General features: G+C 36.4%; 1 protein-coding gene across 24 annotated transcripts in view; it reads right to left on the bottom strand.

Moving 5' to 3' along the window:
- Positions 1 to 411: 411 nt before the first annotated feature.
- The window catches only part of CLOCK (clock circadian regulator), a 130,318-nt gene continuing 104,738 nt past the window's right edge, over positions 412 to 25,991 (bottom strand). For 23 of the 24 annotated variants that reach the window (XM_082390160.1, XM_082390147.1, XM_082390151.1 and 20 more), the window contains 8 exons: positions 20,157 to 20,298; positions 18,221 to 18,321; positions 17,596 to 17,685; positions 14,452 to 14,604; positions 13,397 to 13,606; positions 12,442 to 12,647; positions 8,352 to 8,583; positions 412 to 5,685 (listed from right to left, as the gene is read on the bottom strand). In XM_082390160.1, coding sequence (XP_082246286.1) covers positions 5,506 to 5,685; positions 8,352 to 8,583; positions 12,442 to 12,647; positions 13,397 to 13,606; positions 14,452 to 14,604; positions 17,596 to 17,685; positions 18,221 to 18,321; positions 20,157 to 20,298 — 1,314 coding nt within the window. In that variant the 3' untranslated portion in view covers positions 412 to 5,505. The remainder of the gene's footprint in view (positions 5,686 to 8,351; positions 8,584 to 12,441; positions 12,648 to 13,396; positions 13,607 to 14,451; positions 14,605 to 17,595; positions 17,686 to 18,220; positions 18,322 to 20,156; positions 20,299 to 25,991) is intronic. The other variant, XM_082390159.1, reaches the window with a different exon arrangement.

Below are 25,991 nucleotides of genomic sequence, written 5' to 3'. Positions count from 1 at the left end.
TGAAGAGGCGTCGCGAGGGCTAAGGACTGCACCCCAGATGGGAAGAGCCAGTCCTCCACATAGAAGATTACAAGGCAAAACAAAACAAACCACAATTAAATAACGCTGTGAAATCACTCTGATGAGAAAACAGAACACAAAGATATTTAAAAATATAAATAAATACATTTAGCCATTTTTATTCAAGAAACCCAGAGAACTGCTTTCAAAGCAATTGCTTCTTTAAAAACCACTTTCTAAATTCTCCCATAAATACTATTTTGATTGTCACTTAATGCAGCACCTCAGTATTTGCTGGTGGTGGTGGTGATGGACTTTCACTTAATACCTCTTCATAAACTATTTCACTAAAGAACGTTTCCCTAGGAAAACTCAGGCAGCTTACAAAATATTGTTAAATACTCAAAAACAGAACCTGCAAAGTATTATTTTATTTAACAAAAACAAGGAATGTAGTGTTAAATTATGACATGGGGAAAAAGTATGCAAAACAGTCACATGGAAAGTGTTTTAATTTTTAACATCCACGTTTGCTTAATTTCTTGTGAGCTGTTCAATACTGTTTCAAACATCCTGAATTAATAACTGTACCAACAAAATTCATCCCCAGTGTTTCCACAGGAGACATTAAAATATGACCAAATTATTATTTTTTTTCCTTTTCTTCAACCAAAGTAGTCTTTCTCAGTCCTTTTTGTGCAAAAATATTACAAGAGCAATTCAAATGGAAACACTGAAATGACATGCCAACATTTCAGAGCACATTTAAAACACCCAGAATAATTATTGAAATTACTGTATTCTAAAATATGACTACCAATCACTTTTAGGTTAGTTCTATACATCTATTCACACTGATGCAATTCTCCTAGACCTCTGAAAATAAACAGGCTCATTGGTCTCTTTTGGTGTCCACACAATAGGCAAGATAGGTTTACAATAGTGTCTAAATGGAGCTAGGCATCCACAGTCTCTCGACTCCACCACATTCAAAACAAAAGTCAAAGTTCATTTGGCTACCATGAAATCACTCCCATAAACCTACTATGGTTCACCGGATCTAAACATTTCTCAGAAATGTGTCATTTAAAAATTTCACCTAAGTGATGATTTGGGGATCCTTTAGAAATGGTAATATCTAAGATAATAAACTTTATCAAAATGAGTAATTGCAATAAAGTGCTTGTTACCTTTCAAAATGATGCTTTTAGACTGTGGTGTGTTGTCTGCGAAGTGTGTGCTATTCCTATATAAAGGATCCCCAGGCATGAGAGTTGGGTCTTCTCACCTGTCTCAGAAAGCAGCAGCACTATCTTTTGGTAGGCTGACAATAGGCACGTTACCCATGCGGATGAGGCTAAGCTAGAGCTATGGCCAAAGGGGAAGTAAATTAGAAAAGTGGGGAGGCATGTGAAGGGTTCCTATTATATTCATAGTTATATACAAATATATTAAATATGCTATAAAAATAGTCAACTCTTTTCCTTTGCAATTACTTCAGAAGCTCCTTTTAGAAGAATGCTCACCCACCCCAAACAAAAGACTCTTTTTCTCCAATCACTATAAAATGGCAAGTGCCTTTGTGCTGTTTCTTTTCCTCTGTTTAAAAATTCCAATCAGCTTATTCCTGGCTAGACTCACTCAGCAATAATAATATCCAGTGTTTATACCTTCCAGCACTGACTCCCGAGGGACTAAGAACAGGGTCACAGACATTGGAAAGGTTATAGACTTGAATGAGTTTTACACAAATGTTCGTCAACAAACTTTCCATTACCAGAGAAATATAGGAAAAGAAAACAAGTAGAAATGAGCAATACCAGAGCAAAATGCTATCTGCAGTCCACTTAAAAAAAAAAAATAGGCTACCTCAATGTCGTGGAGACATTTTAAAACACGCTGAGTAACTTCCAGTTTAAAATAATTTTCACCTGTCTGTGTAGAGCCGGCAAATAGAGTACTATTTTAAGGGGCCCCTTCCTAAGGCTTCTTGAACAAGGGTTCATCTCCCTTCAACAAGCAGTGCCCTTAACTAACTGCAAGCAGACCGCTTTAAGGCAATGACCAACAGCCCAAGCACTTCTGAAGAATTACAATAACACTTTCACGAATCTACACTGAGAATTCTACAACAAACTATTCAAAGTCACTGGCATCCTTTTATTACTAGTACATTCCTAAACCAGATTTACGTGACAAAGCAGAGCACAGGACTCAAATTACCCCCTCAACCTGGGACAGAGTTGGGAGACTGAACTGTAGTATTTACTCACATGCTACCCCTATCTTCCCCCATATTTGCTTTTCTGCCAATCTTTTCACTCAAAAAATGAAGTGCTTTTGAGTGTCTTGGTTCCGGTTTGACACCACTCGCGGCAGCAACTGTATTAATCCTTACAGCCCTCGCTGGTAGTTGTTGAAACAACAGTGCCCCACCCAGTGCCACAGCAGTCCAAAGAAGGTAACACCTAATGACTGCCACCCGGAATAAAGTGTTTTTTAAGAAAAACTGAGTATCTGTGAGTGTAAAGCAGAGGGAAGATAAGATTTTTAAGTAGTTGAAAGGTGTTCCTATTTGGTATTTTTTCATGACTTAGATTTGGATTTTGATTAACAACTTTGGCTACAGAAATGAATGAAGAACAGGCAACTGCTGAATCTTCATCAGAATGCTCCAGTCTCAATTCATGGAGGAGGGCACAGGGACTGCTTTGCAGCCCAAGTTGCGGGGAAGCAGGAGGAAAACAAAGTTAAAGGAGGAGCTGAGAGGCAGCTACTAGCTCTTCTGATGCAACACTTCATTCTGACAGCAAAAGACAAGCAGCCAGCTGCTCCTTTAAGTGTAGCAACCAATTCTAAGCAGGAAAAAAATGAGCTGTGAGGAACAGCAGGAACTATAAAGCAAGATCTTGTCTAATTTTCTTTCCCAAATATTTGTGAGGATGGAAAAATGCTTGAAGGGACTGGTGGAGGAGAATGTGCATAAACAGTCTACAGATTTACCCTGCGGCTTGTCTTACACTTTGCTTGTGTTAACCTAAGTACACAGTACTCACGGTTCACCATCTTTCTTTTTACATATGGGACTTAGAAAATAAACCTTAATATAACAGTTCATCATATCTTTTGTTTGCTAAATCTGTACCACTACATATTGCCAATAAATAAATGAGGCACAACTCAGATATATATGGAATGGCATGATAAGGTTAAGAAAGGCAATTTGAAAGGGGAAAAAAATACTGTTGCCATACTCTACAACATCAATGTTGTCCACGTGTACATATGCTCAAGTACACAGATATTCTGATATTTATTCTTGACATTCATGAGAAAGTCAGATGATCATTTAGCTGGAAGAGGAGCTCCTTGATATGTTAATTACTGATTGGCATCTAGTAACACTTCTTTTGTAGAAGGGTAGGTACCAAGTCTCTTTGGTTGTTTTCAACGTTAATTTTCTAGTTTATGTGTGGCCAGGCATGGTTTTCTACAGAAAGACAAAGTACACCCCTTAAGGATGATGGCAAAGCTGAGAACAGAAAAGTCTTAGGAACCGACTGAGAGTTCCCCTGACTCCTTTATCTAGCAATTCTGTACCAGATTATGTTCATTGCTGAAATCTTTTCTATTTAACAACCTCAATTCTGTTACACATTTTCTTTTAAGGTCAATTTTGATTTATTATAGCTTGCTGTCTTCCCTTTCCTCAGTAATAATTTTTGATATTCTAGTAAGACATTTTCCCATTAATTTTCCTTTGTCCTGTAGTTATAAATTTAATTATTAGTACCATAAAATCTATAAAATGCTTTTTTTTTTAATGTACGTAATTCTGGTTGGAACTTACTACCTTTAGAATGCATTAACAAATGAAATCTTACTTCATGTTTATGAAGCATGTGAGCTATAATATTCTAGTGCTGTAGTGAAGGCAAAGCCAATTCCTACCCCTTCTTTTTTCTTCACAGGATTTTAAGATCACATTGAGCAAATATTTACTGGTAATTCCTAAATGACTACATAGCTTTAAGGAAAATGATGATTTAGCAAAACAACTTTGTGATCACATCAGTAACTCTGATGTATCATTAGGATGTCATCTTTAATTTCGAAATTATTTGTACCTCTAAACCAAGAGACTCAAAGCAGTCTTCATTAGAAACTTAATGGCACTGACACCCACATGCTATTAAAAATGTACCAAGATTTCAAAACTGCTACTGAAACCAGACGATGAGTTCAAGATGGTGAGTTATCACCTGAATCAAAATCAAGGCACTATGGGTTGTTTTTTTTTTTTTTTTTTTTTTTCCTCAAATAACCCTGAATCATTTCTGACTAAAAGAAGCATTGAAATTGTGGGGATAATAAAAAGGTTCCAACAAATCCTAAAAGTTAAAATTCCCACCAGTGAGAACGTTAAAAAGTGCCTAAAATATTTTGTGTGCAAATTCACTCCTATAACTGAAACATTCTTGAAATTACTTTCAGGCTTGTTAAAAACCATTTACACAACTATTTCCAACTATGAACTAGATCAAAATACATGATCAAAACTCCCAACCATCTTAAAATAAAGCAGTGCAAATCCTATTTTCAAACATAATTGAAAAATAATGAAATGAGGGATATTTCTGAGTAACTTGAAAATCCTGTTTCAAATAATTTAACCTGAAAAAAAAAATCCATTCCCAGCAGCACATCATACCTCACTGAACAAACTGTGACATCACAGCCAAAGTATGAACAAAAAAAGACTTGTGCCCCGGAAAACTGAAGAAAACACTACTGTATGGTAAACAAAAGGGAAAAGAGGATGTATTAGTTTGCACATGGTGTCAGAATCTAAGGAAACGTACTCATACCTAAAGGAGGAGATAATGCTTTCATGCAGCATACAAAATGTTTTGCTTTCTCTCCTTTTATCCAGACATATACATAATATTATTTTTACAGCATCTGTACATAGAGAATTTAAACTCACACAACATTCTGAAATTAATTACTATTCCATCATTATCCGAAAAGGGAGAGGGGTTGGGGAAGGGGGCCTACTGAGTCTACTGGACTGTCTTCATGGCATCATTGTAAGCAAACCCCTGACATGGCAGTGGTGTATCCTCTGTAACACTTGAAAACAGGCACAGAACCGCTCAAAGTTACTAACATTGTTAGTGCCTTTCTTATTCACTGGAGGTCATGTTTCATAGCTGAGTTTCTTAACATTTGGCAATATACTCTTTTTCCATCAAAAAATATCTGGGCAAGTAAAACATGTCAGAATTGGCTATGGCCCTATGATCATCTCCTGCTGGCTGGTATTTAATGCACATCCGCAGCACGAGGCAGCATTTTCTCTGCTAACTAATTCCAGGAACTAGAACACTCAATACTGCATCTCATGAAACCACTGGAACTTTTCATCCTATCCTCAGATCATCCGAGCAACTCTTTTATGGGCCACCCCCTTCCTCCCTTGAGGGCAGAAAGGAAGCGTGTGTGTTACTGTGGTTGAACCTTGGAAGGATCAGTCAAACTGTCAGTCCTGCGCCGATTCAGTTGCTGCTGTTGCTGAGACTGGTGTTGCTGGTGATGTGACTGAGGGAAAGTGCTCTGCTGTAGTGGAAATGCAGCAGAGAGGATAAGCTGAGTTGAAGGGTTCCCATGGAGCAATCTAGAAGTCTAAAAAAACAAATGGATTATGCAACACTGCTTTACCCCCACTATACTGTCTACATTAAGATTTACTCAACTTTTCCACTCTCCGCAGGAACAAAATCTGTACATAAGTTTTGCTTTCTCATTTAAAAATAATATTTTGGAAAATGCTTATGAGGATTTCCCTCTTCCTGAAAGTATAACAGAATTTCATTTTTTAAAAGGAAGCTGAGCTAGAGGTTTTATGGTACAGAAAGCAATCTATGTCCTGAGACAAACCACACATATTCTTTCACTTTATATGTCCTAAAGACCACGTTTTAAACAGATGATACAATTTAAGCATCGCTAAGAGCATATGAAACATGAACATTCTGAGGTCAAACAGACAACGCCTTCTGCACAGGCTTTTTGATTGGTGACAGCAGCAGTTCAGTGGCCAAGAGCATGGGCCCTGAGGCACACTGCCTGGGTTCAAACTCTGGCTGCCCCATTTACCAGATGTGTAACTTGGTCAAGCTATTTACATCTCTGGGCCTCAGTTTCTTCATTTACAAAATAAGGATAATCACAGTACCTCCCACACTGGGTTTTTGTGAAGATTAAAGATTAAGATTATTATTATTTAAAAGTACCATAAAAATGAGGGCAGGCAAAGTTAGAGACTTATGTCCTATAAGTAGCAGTATGATGTAACAAAGAAAAAGCAAAACAAAAAATGAGCGCGCAATCTGAAGTCAGAAGCCCTGGCTTTGAGTTTTGCTCTGCTATTTATTAGCTGTGTGGCCTTGGGCAAGTGTCAAGTCCATGAACTTCAGTTTCTTTTGCCTAATTGCTCCTTCTAGAGATATAAAGGAAACTAGCCAAAAGAAAGTGCAAGTCTTTCCTCACTACTGACAATACATCTTGATGCAGGGTTCATAATTTTAAAATGGAACTGTGATGGGTGATTTCTGAAAATGTATATGAAGGACACCTGCACACGCACACAAAAGGACAGTTCTTTGAAACTTTAAGGCCATTAAGCTTTGCTAAGGACCTGGAGACATTTTCTTTTTCTCTTTGTTATTAGGAAAAGCTTTTGTAAGATAAAGAACTCAGGATATTTATGAGCCTTACAGGGTTACAACAGAGGTACACTTTGGAACTAGGTGTTATAGAACCAGAAAAGACAAATTGTTTATTTCTATCTACATATGAGTGTATTTCTAGAGGGTATTGCCTATCTTATTTCTTTAGTGGTCCCATGTCTTTGGAATGTTTTTTTAGAAGTGGAAGAGAATGTTCATTCTTTTAAGAGCCCTCGTTCCCTGAGAGACTTAGAAAACTGAGCTCTTAAGGCAAGTCTTCTCCCTTTCTAAGCTTTTGCTTAATTTTCATTGAATACATTTCCCCTAGAGAATAGTTTATAACTTATTATAAATTCTTGTCATTAATTCATTTGTAACAATAGCTAACCCAGTCATTAATGGCTGCACTACAGGCTTAAGGTCTAAGGGGTTGTATGATTCTCAGAGATATTTAGGCAACTAACCTCTTTTAGTTCAGCACATCACCAAGTTCAGAATTATATTTGTACCAGAACACCAATGGCGATAAATTAACACTGTATTTATGTCTGAGTATACAGTATAGCACTGAATCTTCTAATCATACCATATGCTGTATAACTTTAAAACTGATGATACGTGCCTGGCATACACGGAATGGTAACCAGCACAAATCTAGGCTTAGCCTACATTCAAAATTGCTGGCCTTTTAGACCAGTAAGGAAAAAGCTGGATTTCCAGATGTCATAGTCTGCTACTGTGTACCCCCAATAAGGGTACTGAGGTCCAGAAATTTGTCCTGCTGATTTCTTTGCTGAGGATCCCGATCTAGGTGACTTTGTTCTGCACCCTTTAGATAAGTAGATTCTGTCTGATATACCCACATGAGATCTGTGTCTGCATTTTGGTTAATCTGAGTGTCTATTAATACATTTATCAAGACAGTAGTCATAAAATAAAGCTAGTTACGTGCCTTATACCATACTCAGTGATTTGCATGCTTCTTTTACCCATGAGATATTAACTACTAGCACCTCCATATTACAGATGAGGAAAGTGAATTTAAGCAAGTTGAGTAACCTGCCAAAGTTCACACAGTATGTGGTACAGCAGTGACTCAATCTCAGCGCAGCCTATGCCTCCACAGTGTATCTCCTCTGATGTTAATTTATTACCAAAAAGTTACTATAAAATTTAATCCAATAAAATAATTTAAGATAATGCCTAAACTAATTTTTTAAAAAAATCCCTTTCAACTCCTCTGCCCTGTAGAGAGTACAGCTTGATGGGCTACTAGGAAAACAAGAGAAGAGAGAAAGGTGCCTTTGCTTGAATTCCAGAAACTCTAGCCAGAGAGAGCTCTATGTAAAGTACGTTGATATGGGCAAGAAGCAGCCACTTACTCTATCCAGCAGTTCAGACAGTGGATTATCTCCACAGCAAGGTTAAAGGTTTTCCAAAGACAGAACAAGAGAAGAAAAAATAGCCAACTGGGATAAGCTTTCTGTCTTCATATAAATTTAAGTCGTACAATGAGCCTGTATGGACTTCTCAGATCATTTAAAAAATGTTCCTTTAATCCCTGATTTCACTCCATAGAAGTAAACAGGTCTGGGACAGCTTCCCCACGGGGGGAATTACCTGTAAAAACTGCTGCGGCGGCTGCTGAACTGCAGGGAGCTGCTGTTCCTGGGAGCTCTGCTGCTGCTGCTGCTGCGTGACCGGCAGCGTCTGTGACTGCGGCGCTTGCGGAGCAAAGGGAGGGTAGGCAGTCACCACCTGACCCATGAGCATAGCGCTGGGCACCACGACTGCCCCGCAGGCCACAGGAGCAGTTACTAACTTGGTCACAAGCTGCTGACCTTGAGAAAATCTGTTAGGAGGAAAGAACGGGAAAGGGAGTCAGAAGTACAAGGTATACATTATGAAAGGCGGTGGGCTGAACATTTCTCTAAGACAATACCCATGATATTGCCAATGAACTGATAGGGTATATAACTCTAAGATAATACCCTTTTAATACTGCCATATTAAAAGCTGTACGTTCCAATTTTGTTTCATGTTTTTAAAGATTCCCTTTGGGATATCAGTGAAACAAAAATGTGTAGAGCAAAATGAAGTGATCACAAACAAAAACACAAAACTTTTTTTCGATATCCACATGCAAAAGAATGAAATTTGACCTTTACGTCATATATAAAAATTAACTCAAAATGGATTAAAGACCTAAACATAAATGTTGAAACTATGAAACTCTTGGAACAAAACATAGGGGGAAAGTTTCATGACACTGGATCGGGCAATAATTTCTTGGATATGACACTAAAAGCACAGACAACAAAAGAAAAAATAGATAAGCTGTACAACAAAATTAAAAATGTTTATATATCAAAGGACACTATCAACACAGTGAAAGGGCACTCCACAGAGTGGGAGAAAATATTTGCAAATCATACATCTAATAAGGGGTTAATAACTAGAAAATATAAAGCAATCCTACAACGCAGCAACAAACACACTCTGATTAAAAAATGGCCAAGAGTCTTGAATAGATATTTCTTCAAAGACGATATACACATGGTCAATACGCACTGAAAAGAGGCTCAACATCACTAATCATTAGGGAAATGCACATCAAAACCACTAGGAGATACCACTTCACATCCATTAGGATGGCTACTATCAAACAAAGTGTTGACAAGGGTGTGGAGAAATTGGAACCTTTGTGCACTGTTGGTGGGAATGTAAAGTGGTTCATCCACTATGGAAAACAGTATGGTGTTTTTTCAAATATATTAAAAATGTAACTACCATATGATCCAGCAATTCCAATTCTGGACATATACTCAAAAGAACTGAAAACAGGGACTCAAATAAATACTTGTACACCCATGTTCATAGCAGCTATTCAAAACAGTCAAAAGATGGATACAACCCAAGTGTGCATCAGTAGATAAATGGATCCACAAACTGTGGTATATATATTACAATGGAATATTATTTAGCCTTAAAAAGGAAGGAGATGCTGACACATACTATAACATGGATGAGCCTTGAGGACTTCGTGCCAAGTGAAATGAGCCAGTTAGAAAAGACATACGTGATTCCATTTATATGAGGTATCTAGAGTAGTCAAAGTCACAGACTTATGTGCTTAGAAAGTGGAATGGTGGTTCCCAGGAGCTAGGGGGAAGACGAGTGAGGAGTTATCGTCTGATGGATACAGATTTTTAGTTTGGGAAGAAGAAAAAATTCTGGCGATTGATGGTAGTGATTGTCACAATGGTGCGAATGCACTCATGTCAATGAACTGTAAATGTGAAAACGGTTAACACAGTAACTATTATGTTATGTATATTCTACCACAATAAAAAAAAATTTAACCTGTTAAAAATATCAACTTTTTTCTTTTTATAAAATTACTAGGTACTTGGGAGGTAGGTATATGTGACACATGGTTCATTTTGCTAATCAAAATAAACTTAAATCAAACTAATCAAAATAAAGCGGTCATAAGGGAATTTTTAAAAAACTCTCTAGGTTTACAGATGTTTACATTGCAAGTTGTATCTTATAAACATAATTCAAAACTAAATGACATTCTAACAGTACATAAAAATACACTCAATTTATAAATTTATCAAGGAGCAGAGTACCCACCGTGTTACAATTCACTAATATTCCCTCCCACCCACCTTCCTTCTTCCACAGTCTTTAGTAAAAGGACAACAACAAAAAACGATGCCTCTTCAGGGAGCAATATTATTTCTATCTGCCTTTTCTGTGAGATGAAGTTAGTTTCCAACACTGGTCATCACAGTGAGGAAACTGAGACATGACTACCGTCGATTTAGCATGACACAGCTGCAATTACAAACTGTTCAAAGCACATAACTACGATTAAACTTAGCACATATACATACTTTATATGCTCCACAAGACAAAATAAATCTATTCTGAATCCATTCCAAATCTTAAAAATAAAATACTGTATATTATATACTTCAGGACCAAATGCATTATTTAATGCAAAAACATATATAGTAAAAAATTTACCTATAAAGAAAGCACAAAGAAACAAATAACATTACAAAGTGGCTTAATCATAGAAGTGCTAAGCACTAATTTCTCTGTAATCTTAAAAGTAATTAGTATCTGAATTGTCCAACTGCCCACTGGTATACTATGAGACTACCTCATCCCTCTCTGGCACTAAAAGAGTCTGCAATCTACCTTGGCTTAACTTCCGTGGCTTTGTATATACTCCTACCTTTGCCTAGAACACCCTCCTGGACTCCCTGCCACACGCATATCCAAAGCCAAGCTCTTTAAGACTCAGGTCAAGTATCTCCTCCCTGAAGCTTTCCCTGACCACACTCCTCTCTTCGCCTGCTTGCCTCAACCCATAAAACTGCTCACTTCCTCCTTTCTAAAGACCTAGTAAGGATTTATCACATCAAACAATACTGATTATTTACCTTTCTATGGCTTTGACTAGTCTGATCTTTCTCCTGGGATAAAGAATGTGCCATACTCATCTAAGTAGGCACTCAAATGTTTGCTGAAGTATGTTTTTCCCCCTTCAAAAAACAGTTGTCTACAAATAATTGCTAAATTGTGTCCTCCCAAATGCATGTCAACATTCTACGTTAATGGATTTTCCCTCAGGCTTTAAAACTAGTCCTCTATATTTCTGTGGAGCATATTCATAATACTTCTTTTCAGAAGTCAAAGCTGAAAGCTGGACTTTTTAACTTGAAGGAACTGAGTTCCAAAGAGAAGAAATGAGTTTCTCTCTGCTCTTATTGCTTCTGCAATCCTGCAGCTTCTTTAGTCTCTGGAAATTATTAATAGGACTTTAATAAAATCTATTACACAGTCTACTACAACAGCAAGATTTTATTATAAAAGCAGCAGCCTACTTATATTGTACTAAAATAAGTAAAAAATAAAATGTATTTAAAATATAATTAAGACTATAGAAATCCTATAGTTGTTGAAAGACTCCTTCCTAATATTCGAAAAGGGTATTTCTTCATAATATTTGTTTCTAAGTCAGCTATTCGGATGACTAAAATAAGTCACAGATGGCGGTTTTTCTAGAACTGCCCACAGAACTTTAGCGTAGTATATGTTAAAGCACTTGAGCTTTGAAATCAGACACCCAGGCTTGAATTCAGATACCCTTCTTCACTCCCTTAACAGCTATAGACCCTTGACCAAATTATTAAAAACTCACTTTATTCTTACCTGGGGAATAAAAGACCCTAACACCTATTTTTTTAAAATAAAAATTAAATGAGATAATATATTTGGAGCATTTAGTACAGTACTTAATAGAAATCAAGAAAGGTGGGCTACTCTTACTCCGTAACACGTATAAACCGTGGTAGCAAACACCCTGACCACTGTCACTACAATGACAACTCACAGCGTCTGTATTGAAATGATAGAAGTTTTATAGTGATATAGACAAACCCGATTATAAAACTTGTGTAACAGTGTGCTGTAGAATTTGGATTCTACAATATTTGTTAGCACATTTCTGAACAAAACGAAACTTCTTGTTACTCTTTTATTATAAAGTCCGTAAACAATGGATACATCCTGTGTTTTTATTTCAAATTCAAGAGTGAGCGACAAATTAAAATCACGTTTTTAAAGATCAAAGTATTGTTTTTTAATCAAACAATTTACATCTTTGGAATGACTAATGAAATATGACCACTACCTTATCTGTCTGTCCTGAGTGAATGTAGTTACTGCAGCACTCTGGGAACTGTTTTGTGGCATACTAGATGGAATCTGGACCATGCTTCCGGCCGTCGGCTGAGAAATCACCATAGTGTTATACAGTGGGGCTGTAAGAGTGCTCTGTGTCTGACTGGGAAGAGATGTTTGCTGACTGTGCCCGCTCAGTACATTCTGTTGATTCTGCTAGAAAAGAGAAGATTTTACAGATAGATTACCTGAAAAAAATTTATTCAGGAAGTATGATTCTACTACTCGTCATTCTAACAATAGTTGACATGACAGAAACAGAAGTGGCAGAACATATTACTCTGGGAGAAATCAAGGAATAACTTGTAGTCATTGAGAATGAATCAGCCTTCAGTATCTTGCTGGAAGGTAAGCTATGACTTTTGAAAAGGAACATGATCTTAACAGGGATGATATGAAACATACATGAAGAATTTCTTCAAACACCCAGAGTAGGTGACTGACATTACACATTTTTATATATTTCATTTGAAGTCTTGAGATTCATAATCACAGATGCACACCAATTACCAAAATTTCCTAGAATGCTGATTAAGCCATCACTGCCCTAACAATACATTCTTCACCTATGGTAACATGTCCTAGTCAGACTCTTGCAAGTCAAACTTTTTTTTTTTTTAAACACACAGAACTAGTCCATATGTTCATTTTAAGCAAACTGCAAAATTTTTAAATGTCAAAATACTGAAAGCATTCAATTAAGCATTCAACAAAAAGCATTCAACAATTAAGAACAATTTTGCTCAAAATATTTTAATTATCACTCTCAATACTATAGTTTCTAATTATTACTATTAAAGTTTTAAATATGGTATTGTTCAAGATGAAGCTTTATTTTTGTTTTAGCAACACCATACATTTCAATCACTGAACACCCCACAGCCCACTGTACTCGTTAACGTTACCTGACTTGATGTACTTTGTAAAGTCTGCTGTTGTATCATGTGCTGAGTTGTGCCAATGTGTCCAGTATTCATTCCACTTTGAATTTGATTAGTCTGAACAACCTGGCTTTGCATATTTATAGGTGCAAGCTGCTGGATATTAGATGAATTTCCAGAAGAAAGTTGAACAGAACCAAAATTCAATCCAGGGGTTGATTGTTGTAAAAACATCTTTAAAAATAAAGATTACATTGAAATGATCTTTTTAAGTTAAAAAGAATGAGAGCATTAAAAAAAAAAACAGCTAAAAATTAAGTTTAAAACGCAAGTAACAAGAAGACTAAGTCATTCTGAATGAACACTGAGCAATAAATAATTACTGAATAAAACATGATACTCATTTTCATTCTTCCAGTCACCCTAACCCTATCATGTTTCTAATTGTCAGAAAAAGCGTTATAAATTTCAAAACCTCCACTTGTTTGACATTTTTACATGTTGGGGATTATTATATCAGCTAGCGTTACTCTAACTCAGAGCTACTCAAAGGTCTGTGCACTGGCAGCTCTGCGTCACTCATCATTTGTTATTCACGGCATTAGATAGAAGCAGTCTTCACTTAAAGTCTCCTTTTACCGAAGTCCTAGTCTCCTTGGATAGACATAACTTTAGAGTGGCCTTGTTGGTTGATCAAATGAGACTAATTTGAATCACACCTACTAGTATGTTTTTTAAAAAATGATTGATGATTGATTCATAAATTCTGTACCTACATGTACCTAAAAGTCTATGTAAAGTATTTTGATGTTATGGGTTTAAAGCTTACTAAACATTAGCCTGCTAAAAGATGACTGTGATCTGGAGAAACAAGGATGCTGATGGAAACACTCTTAGGAATGAATCATCTTTAGAGACTGTTAATACAATCCTATTGAGTAAATAACCAATGAGTATTTATGGAACTAAACTGAGGAAATGTATCTTTTGCATCTCACTTTTAATTAAGAAAAGTCAATTTCCTAAGAAGCCAAAATGCAAATAGCATGCTTTGTTTGAATTCAAATGTAATAACTTACCTGAAGCCCTTGACCATGGACCATTTGAAGCTGCTCTTGAATTTTTCTTAGTTCTTCTTGTTGCCGATGAATGTTTGCCTCTATCATCCGAGTCCGTTGCTCCAACTGGTCTTTCAGATGCTGCATGGCTCCTAACTGAGCTGAGAACTGAAACTTAAGTACGGTGGATGGAAAGAGTGTAACATATTTTACAATCACTTCTCATAACTGTAAAATGTGAAACATAAGCAGTACATCATGAGCTAAGAATGTCATGCCAGTTATTAATATATTGCCTCTCAACTCCTAATTTACCTATCTTTGCTCGGCTTTGTGATACTGGAGCTGGACCCTATAAATATATCTCCTTAGTCAGCAGGCACAAGCAGTCCTGTCAGTGATGATGCTGGAGGGATGGTGCAAAGGGAGGTGCCTATCTTTCTGGTTCTGGTGCTTCTCCTTCTTGTTCTTAGGCCAATGGGTAGCATCCTAGCGAGTGTCATCAGCGCTCCAGCAGGTGGCTTTCCAGCAAGTCTCACTGGCATCCTAGTGGGCAGCTCCCCAGCAAATGTTACTGGTACCCCAGCAAGTGGCTTCTTGCTCTCCAGCCCTAGTCTGTGGCACCTCCGTGAGTGTGTGTACCATCCAGTGGCTACAGCCACACCTGCCCTAATGGGATCTGAGTCTCAGCCTGGCCTGGAAGAGCAGCAGTTCAGGAGGGTCGAGGGAGTCTTCCAAGTTGCTCCCCCTTGGCTACTCTCCCTTTCACTTACATTTAGTGGCTGCTCTCTACACCTGTTTTCCCTGTATTCTTTTGAATTCTCTTAACTGCTTTCAGTAGTTAATCCCTGTTACCAGTAATTTGTTATACTACCCCTGTTCAAATTTCTGGTCTAGCTTCTGACTAGATCTTGACTGATTACAAGATGAATTAATAACACTGGCTTTAGGAGACCTAGGTTCCTATCGTGGCACTACCACTTACTAGCACAAGTTACTGAACTTCATTTCTACTCTTTAACAACTTAAAAAGTAGCCTGCACCTAGAGTTGTTCACATCAAACTCTGTCATCCCTAGAATGTCCTCTTTGTGCATTAGAAAGTTATAAAAGTTATAAAAATCTGACATTAGAAAGTTGTAAAAATCTGACATAACCAAACATAATATTTTCAACTGAAATTGTTCTCAGACAAGTACAAAACCTAGGCTTTCAAAGACTAAGCGATTATAAATGAATGCATGCATACGCAAATGAAAGCACAGATATTCTACCTACAGAGTAAATAAGGGTTTCAATCTTACTTATTTCTCTGTTTCACCTGAGTTATAGGCAGCTTCTATTTACTACTGCTTGAAACTTAGTCACATTTGTTGATTCACCACTTAAGCGCGTTCACTTAATTCTAGGAATATTCTGCACAGGATACAGTATAAGAGCAGAAAGAATTTCACTGTATTGGAAATCTGTCTTAATCTTAAAATAGTCTCCTACAATTCATGTAAAAGTGAGAAATGCCCGCCAAAAGCTTTTTTACTCTATCTTCAAAAGTTTGTATTGAGAATACTGAATATTACTTTTCAAAGTATACAGCTCTGACTTCTGAAGTTGACAATACCAGATCAAATCATACATTAGATTACACTAGGTGTGAGAAAACATTACAAGTTTAATACCCTCATGCCTTAATTTTTCATTATTTGAAATTTTATATTTATGTCAAATATATTTTATTTTAACTAAAGTTATTTATACCTTTAGGTAAACATTACACTGTCACCACTTAAAGGATTTCTATTAAATACAAATACGAAAATAAAAATAAACACAGAAAGCAGAATAATGGGAAATAAAATCATAGAACTAAGAGGCAGAGTGCTTGGCTTTATCACTGAATGAAATACGAGATTTGAATACTTATTAACATTTTTGACATAGTCGATACTATTTATTTCATGAAAATATTCCTTAACAATGTTTAAAAATGCTTATTCAGTATCTTGAGATTAATGAACTAATAATATTGAAAATATGTCAAATATTTACATAAAAATTCTGTTACCCTTCAGAATAAAAAGCTTTTGAGGACTCAGTGCTGATAAAAACTACTGCAACTCCAGATACTATTTAATAATACAGTGCTGTTATAAATACCTTACACAATTATATGTTGCTAAAAGTCAAGATTATGATGTTTAGCTAATTTATAGCACTGTCAATATATTTGTACAAGTGTCATAATATATAATAGCTATAGTTATATATATATAATTTAAATAACCACATATGTATGATAAGGGTATTTTTAGAAAAATATTGTTTTTACCTATTGCTAACTATCATTTTTTGAAATTAAGATACTGTTAAGATATCTTTAACACCAAACAGAACAGAAACTTCTGGATTATTTTTAGCACAACTTAGTAGTATTTTTAACGTGTCTGAGGCACTGAATGAGTGCAGTCATAAATTACATACAAGTTGTGAAGTTATAATCAAAAGTGTCACTTTTGCAATACCTCTCCTTTGTCTTGCTGGTTTTTATATTTAAGCCTCCTCTGGGACTCAGTGCAAGTAACAATTCTTCCAGGAAGTTCTCTTTCACTTCCTCAGGCTGCATTAAGGGTCCATCTAATGTGCTCACATACCAAGCCTTCAGACCCTGAGCATAGACTATAGAACACTGTATTGTAGTTAACTGTCCTTCCCTCTAGATGTAATAAAGTCTCTTAGTACAGATATATTTACTGCCAGCACCTGCAATATCTGATAATACAAGGAACTCAATAAATGTCCTGTATATAAACAAATGGATGAATATATGAATTACTCAATTCTTCTACTATCTATAAGAAGAACAAAATGAACAGCTACATTTCATCTTTAATATCTTTCTGCCTATACTGTTTCTCAATAGGGATTAAACAGGATAGTTTTTTGTCGTGCAAAACTGTCACACACCCTAAAAGACAATTAGCACCCCTGGTTCTTGCTGACTAAAGGGTCAGTGGTACCCCAATATCACTGACAATCAAAAAATCCCCAGATATTCTAAATGCCCACAGTTGAGATTTACTGCACCTATAAGTATGTACTTTGAAAAATCTCTAGTAGCTTAGAAACAATTTATAATTTTAAAATACTTAACTGAAACAAACAGAAATACCTGGGACATGCCTTGTGGAACCGGTAGATTTGCAGCTTGAGACATCACTGGCTGTGTCAATGACTGACCAACAGACTGGGAATTCATGGACTAGAAGCAAAATAAAAAATAACACTGGGGTGACAACCATTCCCATACATGAGCACTTCCACCAGAAATATCACCATGGCATCTTTATAACGGAATTACAACTAGCCTCATACTTTTTTAGCTGAGTATAGGCATGTCTCCCCCCTCTAAACTGGAAATGCCTATTCCCTATTTATCTTTTTGTCTTTCAAGGCATCTGCCACATTACCTTGCATGGGCTCTCAATAAAAGCTGGCTGGACTTTACTGAAAGTGATTGGTATTTGAAATTAGATATAAAATGGCTCTAAATTATCAGTCTTCCATAACTGAAAAAAAGAAATCTAACATTTTACCTGAAAAATAATCAAAAGGACTGGTATGTTTGACAACTACTTCACAAAAAAATAAAGATCTTGAGTAAGTGTTATGTATCAACAACTATTTTGAATTTCATAGAAAGGGATAATGAATAAATGAATTTCTGAAGATTTAGATGATTTTTTTTTCCCCTTTAATAAATCTTTATTCAGAAGAATACTACCTGAAGAGTTTACCTGACTACTAAATGATGACCTCCTTTGTGCCATCTTTTCATGAGCTGGTAAATGCTGTCTGGGAGGAGTGCTAGTATCCGTTGGGATCTTTGTAGGTGTAGCTAAGGTTGGTCAACAAAAACAGAATAGCATTAGTACTTTATAAAATATAATTTTCAAAGATCAATCTCAAAATGCATTTCAGTGAATAAAAGTGGTTTTTGAGTTATTTTTCTAAATTATTCAATAAAAGTGAAGTCTATGACAACAAGATGATTCATTTTAATCACTTCTTTTTTAAGGACAAAGAAAATATCTGAAATAGGAAAACTTCAAATATAAAAATGGTTACTACTCCTATAACTCAATAGTAAAAAAAAACCCAATAACTCAATTAAAAAACGGCCTAAGGACTTGCACAGATATTTATCCAAAAAAGACACAGAGATGGCCAGCCGATATATAAAATAATATTCAATGTCACTAATCATCAGGGAAATGCAAATCAAAACCACAATGAGATATCACCTCTACCTGTCAGGATGGCTATTATCAAAAATATCACACTGTAAATCAACTATACTTCAATTCAAAAAATATACAATTAAACTATACTTTAATTGTATACTTTAACTATACAATTAAAAAAAAAACAAACAGCTTATAAACTGTTCAAAAAACAAATCTGAAGACAAGTGGTCGTAAGAACGTGGAGAAACTGGAACCCTTGCACACCGTTGGTGGGGATGGGAAATGTTGCAGACACCGTAGAAACAGTATGGATGCTTCTCAAAAAAATTAAAATTAGAACTACCATATATGATCTAAAAAATCCCACTTCTGGGTATTTATCCAAAAGAATTGAGATCAGCATCTCGAAGAGATATTAGCATTCCAACGTTCACTGCAGCACTATTCATAATAGCCAAGGTACGGAAACAATCTAAATGTCTATTGACAGATGAATGGATTAACAAAATGTGGTGTATACATACAGTGAAATACTACTATTCAACCTGGAAAAGGAAAGACATTCTGCAATTTGTGACTTGGATGAAGCTTGAGGCCATTATGCTAAGTGAAATAAGCCAGTGACAGAAAAAGACAAGTACCGCATGACTCCATTGTATGAGGTATCTGAAATAGTCAGATTCATTGAATCAAAGAGCACAATGGTGACTGCCAATGGCCAGGAGGCAGGGAATGGGGAATTATTAATTAGTGGGCATAAAGTTTCAGATAAGCACAATGAATAAGCTCTAGAGATCTGCAGTACAACGTCATACCTATAGTCAACAATAATGTACTGTACACTTAAAAATTTAAGAGGGTAGATCTCATTTTAAGTATTCTTATCACAGTAAAATAATTTGTTTTTTAAAAGAAAGAAATAGCTATAATAGGGAAAAATTTTTTTTCTAAGATCTCAGAAATTTCTATATTTAACCTCTTTTGATGTTCTACCCACAATGTTGAGTAGTTCAGACAACCTCCTTTTTCATTATATATAGTTTTAATACTCTGAGAAACAAAGGTGCTAGACTCTTTTTAAAAAATTAAAAAGGATATTAATTTAATGACAATTATGTAAGTCTTCATAAAGACAAGATACACACAAAACATTTTCAAAAAGCAAACTCAAAGAACACTACTTACTGGCTCTACCAATAAAAAAGGAATTACTGTAATAGTTTTGCTTTCTTTTAGAGGAACGATTAAAAATAACTTAACAAGACCAATATTACTACCTACATATTTTATAGGCTACTTTATAAACTTAACTCTGCTAAATGTGAGCAATGTGCCTCTTGCTCACTGAAAAGGTTAGTGTATTTCAGAAATGTATAAACACTTACAATTTGAAAGTGGCAGTGATGAAAAATGCTGATAGCGGCAACATAAACAATTTAGAAGGACTCTCTTTAAAGGAAGTCTGCTTTCAAGCTAGGGTACTCACAGGAAGGGTCTGAGACTGCAGTGTGAGATGATTTTCTTGAACTCCGGGAGGAAGCAGAAGGAGTTGGGCTGTGATCAAACCTTTCCAATGCTTCCTTGAGGCTGACTGTATTTATACGATTATCAGACCCAGAATCTTGGCTCTAAGGAGACAAGAGTAAAATAAATGTTTTCTTGTGGTTCAGTTCAGAGTTCCCAAATTAGCAATACTGCTTACTAATTCCTCCTCCCCAAAATCAGTTTTTACCCCATAACAAGGGAAGTGTACCTGTGTAATATTAGGTAAAGAAATGAAAAAAAAAATTTAATAGCCAGAAAGTTTTGGTTTCATTCTCTATTTAAAGAAACAACAGATGCAAAGGAATGAAGCTGGACTCTTACCTTATACCATATATAAAAGTTAACTCAAAGCGGATCAAAGATCTAAACATTAAGAACGAAAACTATAAAACTTTTAAGGAAAAAAAAGGGAAAAAGCTTTATAACATTCGATTGGGCAACGATTTCTTGGATATGACACTAAAAGCACAGGCAACAGAAGTGTATCAAAGGACACTATAAACAAAGTGGAAAAGCACCACGGAATGGGAGAAAACATTTGTAAGTCATTTATTTGATAAGGAATTAATACCCAGAATATATAAAGAGCTCCTACCACTCAACAGCAAAAAACAAACAAACAAAAAACCAAAAAACAACAACAAAAACAAAACCCAAAAAAACCTGCCACAAAAAATCCAGTTAAAAAATGGGCAAAAGTCTTGCAGAGACATTTCTCCAAAGAAGATATATAAGCAGCAAACACATGAAAAGATGCTTAATATCACTAATCATTAGGGAAATGCAAATCAAAACCAAGAAATACCACTTCAAGCAAGACGGCTATTATAAAAAAAAAAAACCAGAAAATAACCAGTGTTGGTGAGGATATGAAGAAATTGGAACCCTTGTGCAGTGCTGACAAGAATGTATAAAATAAAACAGTACAGCTACTATGGAAAACAGTATAACAGCTTCTGAAAAAATTAAATATAGAATTACCATATGATCCAGAAATTTCATTTCTGGGTATATCCTCAAAAGAATTGAAAGCAGGTACTCAAACACATATTTGTACAGCCATGTTCATAGCAGCATTAATCACAATAGCCAAAAGACGGATGCAACTCAAGTGTCCATTGATGGATGAATGGATAAACATAATGTGGTATATACATACAATGGAATATTACTCAGCCTTTAAAAGGAAAGGCTGACCCATGCTACAGTATGGACGAACCTTGAGGACATTATGCCAAGTGAAATAAGCCGGTCACATACAGACAAATACTGTATGAGTCCACCTACATGAGGTACCTATAAGAATCAAATTCACAGAGTCAGAAGTAGATTGGTGGCTGCCAGGGGCTGGAGGGAGGAGGGAATGGGGAGTTACTGTTTAATGGATATGGAGTTTCAGTTTGGAAAGATGAAAAAGTTTTGGTGATGGATGGTGGCGATGCTTGCACAACAGTGTGAATGTACTTAATACCACTCAACTATATACTTAAAATAGGTTAAGATGTTAAATTTTGTTACATATATTTCACCACATCAGAAAAAAAAAAAGTGAAAAAAAACCCCAACAGAATTAAGATGACACTTAAGTTTACAGACAAGGCACTAAAAGCGTCTTTGGAACTCCACATTTGCCTGCTCAAAATCTTCTCCTTCACATCAACTCTGACCTTTCTCCAGAATTCAATATCCATATTGGTGATTCATCCAATATCCTGTCCTGTCCTCTCAGCTTTCTAGGAACTCCTCGTCTCCAAGAAACTTTTTCCTCTACTCTACCGCATTCAATCTCTACTCCTTGTCATTACCAGATACTCTAGCACCTTTCTAAAAGCACAAATTAAAATCTGACTTTAAACCATCCCTGTCCTACCTAGCCTTCCAGCTCACTTGTTCCTTTGGAGACAATTACAGTCAACCTAAAATGATCGCCAACCTAAAAAAGATACTCAACACTAAGCAGAAACATTAAGTTTTCTAGTGGGCTCATCTTCCTACTCTTCACAATTACTCCATATCTTTCTCATTGTTCTTAAACTTTCTCCCTCTCTCAACTGATAGCTTTGTCTTATATAGATGAGAAAACTTGCCACCACCAAATATGTAACTCTACCTATTAACATACCAGGTATATGAATACAACCATCTTCTCTTTCCTCCTCATTATAATGGAGGGAAGTAGGTCCTTGTTGAATACCTATTTTATACATAGTAGTCTGCATATGTTAATCTCAGCATCCTAATTTATCCCTCCCGCCCACCTTTCCCCTTTGGTAACCACAAGTCCGTTCTCTAAGTCTGTGAGTCTGCTTCTGTTTTGTAAATAAGTTCATTTGTATCATTTTTTAGATTCCACATATGAGGGATATCATATGATATTTGTCTTTCTCTGTCTGACTTACTTCATTCAGTATGATAATCTCTAGGTCCATCCATGTTGCTGTAAATGACATTATTTCGTTCTTTTTTATGGCTAATATTCCATTATGTATATGTACCACATCTTCTTTATCCATTCCTCTGTTGATGGACATTTAGGTTGGTTCCATGTCCTGGCTATTGTAAATAGTACTGCAATGAACATTGTGGTGCATGTATCTTTTCGAATTATGGTTTTCTCCATATATATGCCCAGGAGTGGGATTGGTGGATTATATGGTAATTCTATTTTTAGTTTTTTAAGGAACCTCCATACTGTTCTCCATAGTGGCTGTACCAGTTTACATTCCCACCAAAAGTGTAGGAAGGTGCCCTTTTCTCCACACTCACTCCAGCATTTATCATTTGTAGACTTTTTGATGATGGTCATTCTGACCCGTGTGAGGTGATACCTCATTGTAGTTTTGATTTGCATTTCTCTAATAAGTAGCGATGTTGAGCATCTTCTCATGTGCCTATTAGCCATCTGCATGTCTCCTTTGGAGAAATGTCTATTTAGATCTTCTGCCCATTTTTTTGGATGAGCTGTTTGTTTTGTTTGTTTTTTAGTATTGAGCTGCATGAGCTATTTGTATATTTTGGAGATTAATCCCTTGTTGGTTGCATCATTTGCAAATATTTTCTCCCATTCTGTGGGTTGCCTTTTCATTTTGTTTATGGTTTTGTTTGCTGTGCAAAAGCTTTTACGTTAAATTAGGTCCCATTTGTTTATTTTTATTTTCATTACTCTAGAAGGTGGATCCAAAAAGATATTGTTGTGATTGATGTCAAAGAGTGTTCTGCCTATGTTTTCCTCTAAGAGTCTTATGGTATCCGGTCTTACATTTAGGTCTTTAATTCATTTTGAGTTTATTTTTGTGTATGTTGTTAGAGAATGTTCTAATTTCATTCTTTTACATGTGGCTGCCCAGTTTTCCCAGCACCACTTATTGAAGAGACTGTCTTTTCTCCATTGTATATTCTTGCCTTCTTTATCATAGATTAATTGACCATAGGTGTGTGGGTTTATTTCTGGGCTTTCTATCCTGTTCCACTGATCTGTAAGTCTGTTTTTGTGCCAGTACCTTACTGTTTTGATGACTGTAGTTTTATAGTATAGTCTGAAGCCAGGAAGACTGATTCTTCCAGCTCCATTTTTCATCTCAAGATTGCTTTGGGGGCTTCTCTGGTGGCTCAGTGGTTAAGAATCTGCCTGCCAATGCAGGGGACATGGGTTCGAGCCCTGGTCCGGGAAGAGCCCACAAGCCCGTGCGCCACAACTACTGAGCCTGCACTCTAGAGCCTCCGAGCCACAACTACTGAGCCTGCACGCCACAACTACTAAAGCCTGAGCGCCTAGAGACCATGCTCCGCAACAAAAGAAGCCACCACAATGAGAAGCCTGCACACAGCAACGAAGAGTAGCCCCGGCTCACCGCAACTAGAGAGAGCCCGTGCACAGCAACAAAGACCTGATGCAGCCATAAATAAATAAATAAATTAATTAATTTTAAAAAAAGATTGCTTTGGCTATTTGGGGTTTTTTGTGTTTCCATACAAATTTTAAGATTTTTTGTTCTAGATCTGCAAAAAATGTCATTGGTAATTTGATAGGGATTGCACTGCAATCTGTAGATTGCCCTGGGTAGTACAGTCATTTTGACAATATCGATTCTTCCAATCCAAGAACATGGTATATCTTCCCATCCATTGGTGTCATCTTCAATTTCTTTCTTCAGCATCTTATAGTTTTCAGAGTACAGGTCTTTTGCCTCCTTAGGTAGGTCTATTTCTAGATATTTTATTCTTTTTGATGCGGTGGTAAATGGAATCGTTTCATTAATTTATCTTTCTGGTCTTTCGTTGTTAGTGTATAGAAATGCAACAGATTTCCGTGTATTAATTTTGTATCCTGCAACTTTACCGAATTCATTGATGAGCTCTAGTAGTTTTCTGGAAGCATCTTTAGGATTTGCTATGTATAGTATCATGTCATTTGCAAACAGCAACAGTTTTACTTCTTCTTTTCCAATTTGGATTCCTTTTATTTCTTTTTCTTCTCTGACTGCCGTGGCTAGGACTTCCAAAACTATGTTGAATAAAAGTGGTGAGAGTGGACATCCTTGTCTTGTTCCTGATCTTAGAGGAAATGCTTTCAGCTTTTCTCCTGCTGAGTATGATGTTAGATGTTGCCCTCACTGATTCTTAATTCCTAGGTTATCGACATTCACATATTCGACACCATGACTTCTCTATTCCTTGATGAAGACCTTGACATCCACTTGTCCTCAGTCACTTATTCTTATAGTTAAACCCTAGACCTTGTCATAATCAATAAAAATAAACATTCCATAACCTCAGTTTCAAACATCCTACTCTCTAACCACCTTTCCCCCTGTTTCTTCCTCATTCCCTTTAGTATCCCAACTCCAATAATCCTTCAGTGGAACCTAAAATACATCGATTCTACCACATTTTCATAATCACTCTGTCTTCTCTTCCCTCTTTAACCAGCTTAAAATCATGGTTAATCATCACAAACACACCCTTGAGTGTATCATCAACTCCCTTGCCCCTATCTCCCTTCACCATACTCCCTTAGGAAAATCCCAGTGCTGGTGAAACCCAATTTTTAACCTATTCCACATCTGTTCCTGCACAGCTGAACATGGCTGAAGAAACACACATGGTAACCGTTGTTCTCTCTTTAAATAAATGACCAAGACCCTCAATGAGCCCTTAATCCTGCCTGCCAAACAGACTAAAATTCCCTTGTCCATTCACTTTCTCACTCTCCTAGAAAACCATTCAACACTTTTCCCTCTTTTCAAACCCCAAACTCCACTTCCTATTTCACTGTAGAGAAATGCCACAGCTCCACTACTATATCAACCTTCCTACCAGCATACATACTCACATATTCTACCCTTCTTCATGTTACTGTAATTCAGGGACCAGCACACTTTTCTGTACAGGTCAGAGAGTCAATATTTTAGGCTTTGTGGGCCACAAAGTCTCTGTCACAACGATTCAACTGTTGTAGTACAAAAGCAGCCATATGCAATATACAAGTACGTGTGGCTGTGAAATCTGATATTATCTTTGTGTGTCACAAAACATTCTTTTTTTTTTCAATCACTTAAAAACATGTAAAAAACATATTTGTAGCTTGTGGGTGTTACAAACCAAGGCAGAAGGCCAGATCAAGCCGAAAGGCCATAGTTTCCTAACCCCTTCTGTAGCTGAAATCATCTGCTCCTCTATCTAGCTAAGCCTAATCCATTCACTTGTCCACTAGATCCCATCTTCTTTCACCTACTCAAGAACACTGCTCTAGCATTTCTACCACTCTCTCTCCTAT

This window comes from Balaenoptera borealis (assembly GCF_965194805.1).
Source record: "Balaenoptera borealis genome assembly, chromosome: 4".
NCBI lineage: Eukaryota > Metazoa > Chordata > Mammalia > Artiodactyla > Balaenopteridae > Balaenoptera > Balaenoptera borealis.
Note: the sequence above shows the minus strand (reverse complement) of the source record. Positions and strands in the feature narration are given on the sequence as shown.